General features: G+C 37.5%; 2 protein-coding genes across 2 annotated transcripts; both read right to left on the reverse strand.

The window, feature by feature from the left end:
- Positions 1-50: 50 nt before the first annotated feature.
- Positions 51-1,400, reverse strand: TM35_000073380 (putative pseudouridine synthase A-like protein; the record flags this gene model as incomplete). Its single annotated transcript, XM_029023784.1, has 1 exon — positions 51-1,400. The coding sequence occupies one exon, from the start codon at positions 1,398-1,400 to the stop codon at positions 51-53; it is 1,350 nt and encodes a 449-aa protein (XP_028884980.1).
- Positions 1,401-1,791: 391 nt separating this feature from the next.
- Positions 1,792-3,801, reverse strand: TM35_000073390 (uncharacterized protein; the record flags this gene model as incomplete). The annotated part of the gene is made up of 1 exon (XM_029023785.1): positions 1,792-3,801. One exon carries the CDS (start codon positions 3,799-3,801, stop codon positions 1,792-1,794), a length of 2,010 nt encoding a protein of 669 aa, XP_028884981.1.
- Between the last annotated feature and the right edge of the window lie 206 nt (positions 3,802-4,007).

The raw sequence follows: 4,007 nt of genomic DNA on the forward strand, positions 1-4,007 counted from the left end.
AGAAACATTAAAAGATAATAGACGCACATAAATAAGCAGTCCATTCCTTCTTATTGTTTCTTTTTCTCCATATTGATTTCGAAACGAGCTCTTTTTTTATCGCTTAAGGCCTCCACTTCTTCTTCAAATGTTCGCTCTGTCTCACGTTCCATAAGCTTTACGTATGATTTTACCGTGAAATCCGAAGCCTCTGTTGCCCCACTCTCTATCTGCTTAGACATAGTGTACAGATCATGCCGCCGCACCCGCATATGAACATGATTTCGATCGTCTGTCCAATCACTACCCGTCAATGACCATCGATCTACAAAACACATATCCGGTGAAGTCTGCACAACCTTTTCACCATTCACATCCTTATCTTCTCCATACCATGCAAACAACTGTGATCGCATAGAGTTTACCGCTGCAGCTCTTATTAACAACGCCGTGGCGATATCGTGCATTTCCCGTTCTGCGGCCACAAACGCCCGGTGTGAGATACACCACGAGATATTCTCAAAATGACAATCCCACAACACAAGTGGGGCGGCATCCGCGAGAGGATACACTGGTTTACTATCCCCGCGTTCTAACAATTCTGTGATGACGGTCGGTGACTCCAGACCACGTCCAACAAGTGTGAGTACTTCCATTGTACACCGAATTTGGTGATAAAGAAAGGAATTGGCGTGAATTTCTAAATACGACACCAACTCTGGTAACATCTCACTTGTCACTATACGAGCACACCGAATATGACGTTCAAAGTTACTGACATTTACAACATCAGTTTTACAGAAATTTCGAAAGTTATGAACACCCTCCAGACGAGAAGCCGCATCTCGCATGGCTTCTAAATTAAGTCCACGATGACAGAAATAATAACGATACGTTCGTCCCACACAAGAGAAACGAGCATCAAAACTCTCATCCACATATGACCATCCAATAATACGTATAGTAGGAGGCAATACATTATTTAACATTCCACAGTAATCCAGTGGGGGCTTCTGCACAGTGTCTGTTGGCCACGAAGAGGCCCGCACGATGAGAGAGATGGCGTTGCCAAGTGCACTCACGCCCTTGTCTGTTCTCCCGCAGCGGGCAAAGTCACTTGGGCCATCGTGTGGAATAAGCCGCACTCTGCAAAGGGCATCGAGAAGATGTTCTTCTACGGTATTTTTTGTTTCTACTTGTTTGACGAGTCCATCAAAGTGCTGGCCATGATAGGCGAGGCGCAGGGCGATTTTGCGGGAGGGATAACGAGAAAAATCAAATCCACGATGTTGTTCTTGCAGTTGTTTTTGTTTTTGTATTTTCTTTCGTGCACGTTTGTTGAGGGGTTTGGGCGTTTGTGTGGGTTGATGCTCAACGACGGTCTCTGCGGGGTCCGGTGTGCCGCTGCGTTCGGTCGACATTACAGTAGTGCGTCCTTCAGGGATGATAAATAATAGAAGAGGAAGAAGAAGAAGTGGGGAAAAAAAAACAAATAATAAATACAGAGATAATTAGATAAATAAAGTAGAAGTATAATCCATTATTATTATTATTATTTTTTTATCACTTTCATAAGCAAAAAGGGATGGGGAAAGGAAATACTAACAAAAGAATAAGAAACAAACTAGTTATAGTAGTAAAAACCACTGCAAAGGGGGTAGTTCAACATATCATTTGTCTTCTATATATATATATATATATAATAATAATAATAATAATAATAATAATATATACAATACCAAGAAATAATTCTAAGAAATAAAAGGCATCAACTTGTGGTAATACCATATTATTATAAGAAGTACCACTAACTTATTCTGTAAAAGTATCATAGATATACGCGAGTGGAGCCCCACCACACACAGAGTATGATAACAGAGGAATTAATGTAAACTGCAACATCTCTGTAAACAAAAAGTGATTTCTAGTCTTCACTGAGTTCTTCCATACAATTCCATATTCCTTCTTCACACTGTTGTGTGTTGGTGGAATTAATGGAAATAGACCATAACGTCTAGAAAGAAGTGTTACTTTAGATGCCGGAATAAAAACCGCCACTTGAGCGGTAGGAACACTTGTAATCATGTGATGGAGCAAGGGGAAAAAAGAATGAGGATTTAATCCCTCCTCATTTTCTTTTTCTACTTCCCAAAGTTGTTTAAAGATCATATAAATAGATAATTCCTCTTTCTTTTTTTCGGATAACCACTGTTGAAAGAAACCACGCGCTGTCTGTACCCAAATCCCACCAATAAAAACTACTGTCTTTACTTTACACGTTTTTTTCTCTGCAAAGACATCAAATAGGGCATAAAAGTGTGAACGTACTACACTAGCAAGACGAGTAGGATGTACAGAACGAATAAATGGGGATTTATTTATATCAAAGAAAGGAGAAGGTATAAATATAATATCTACTTTATAAAGAGAACTGGCTCGAAGAAGTTTTACAAAGGTTTCGTAAAAATGTCTATATAAACGTGCGGTGAGTTCTGTTCCCTCAAGAAATATCTCCACATCTGAAGTATGATCAGTTTCAGAGGGTTGAAGAAAATATTCCACTTCTTCTAGTGAAGTCCCATCAAAGGAAGTAGCAAGAAGAACTACAAGACTTTGAATTTGATGATTTTTATCTTTTACGGGTTGTTTAATAGAATCCTCACGGCAATTTAATTCTACTAATGGTAATAAAAAGGAATGAACAATTCGATAGGAAACTCGTTGTGGAGATAGTAATAATAATCGTTCAAAGTATTCCAAAAGTATAGGAGGAGAAAATCCAGAGATGGTTTCATCTAAAGTAGATAAAGAAATACGAAGTGTTTCTATACACTGATGCCATTCCTTTGCAATATATTTAAGAAACTTATCACTATTAAATACCTCATGTACTTTCGTAACTTCATTTAACATATTATGTAGTTGTTGGGTTCTCCATATTCTTTCTTGTGAATCCTCAGGGTTATTTACATCTCTTGCATTCTCTACAGAGAGAAGAAATCGAAGTGAAGACTCCTGCAGTTCAAGTTGTTCCTTCGTCATATGAAAACCCTCTTCTGTTCCAATTAAAGACATTGGAGTGTTGGCAAAAAATGTGTGAAGTAACCAAGAATAGGGAAGTTCACAAAAGAGGGATTCCATTAAATAATAGAGATACTTTGGAATAGACTGGTCTGTCACTATGCAGAAAGATTCAAACACATTTCTTAAAAAAGGTATTTTATGTACTCCCTCTTCTTTTCCTTTTCCTTTTCCTTTTCCTTCTTCTTCTTGTTGTTGCCGCTGTGGTTGACCGAAAGCATCCATTAATTGTAAATCTTCCAGTTTTATATGAAGTTTATTGGCCAAACACACACCGTCCACTGTGTGTGGCACACCTGTGAAGTCTGTATCTATAGTTGAATGGGATGATCCTATTCTTGTTGAGTTAAGAGATCGAATGGCGGTAATGGTCGATATAAACTTCTGTTCCTCCTCCCCTTGATAGTTATCATCATTCCTCAAACAACAATCCTGCAATAACTTTAAAACGACATTTAATCCAATGGGTGTATTGATATCGATATTATTATTATTATCATTATCATCATTATAGGAGTGTAGCTGTGTATGCGGAGATTCCCATTCTATTTCTTCTTCTTCCTTTGTCATTTCCTTCACTTCGGCTTGCAGAGTTTTCTCTGTTCTCTTGTTAAGATGTAGTGAAGTTAACAGCTCTTCTACAAATCCAGACTGCCGGGATTCACATGAGGGACTATACACTACAGTGTATGCATCTTTGAACTGCAATCCATTCTTCATTGGAAGTGCAGCAGTTGACATTTGCTGCTATCATATATATATATATATATATATATATATATATATATATATGTATATGTGTATATGAGTGTGTAGGGAAAACAATTGAGATGATAAAAGAAGAGAAAAGATAAAGAAATTTTTATTTATCTATTGTTATCATTTTTCTTCAATGATCTAATCCCATTTAGCGATGTCATTTTCTTTCTTGTATATATATATATATA

The sequence above is a fragment of the Trypanosoma theileri genome (assembly GCF_002087225.1).
Source record: "Trypanosoma theileri isolate Edinburgh chromosome Unknown TM35_Tth_7_V1, whole genome shotgun sequence".
Taxonomy (NCBI): domain Eukaryota; phylum Euglenozoa; class Kinetoplastea; order Trypanosomatida; family Trypanosomatidae; genus Trypanosoma; species Trypanosoma theileri.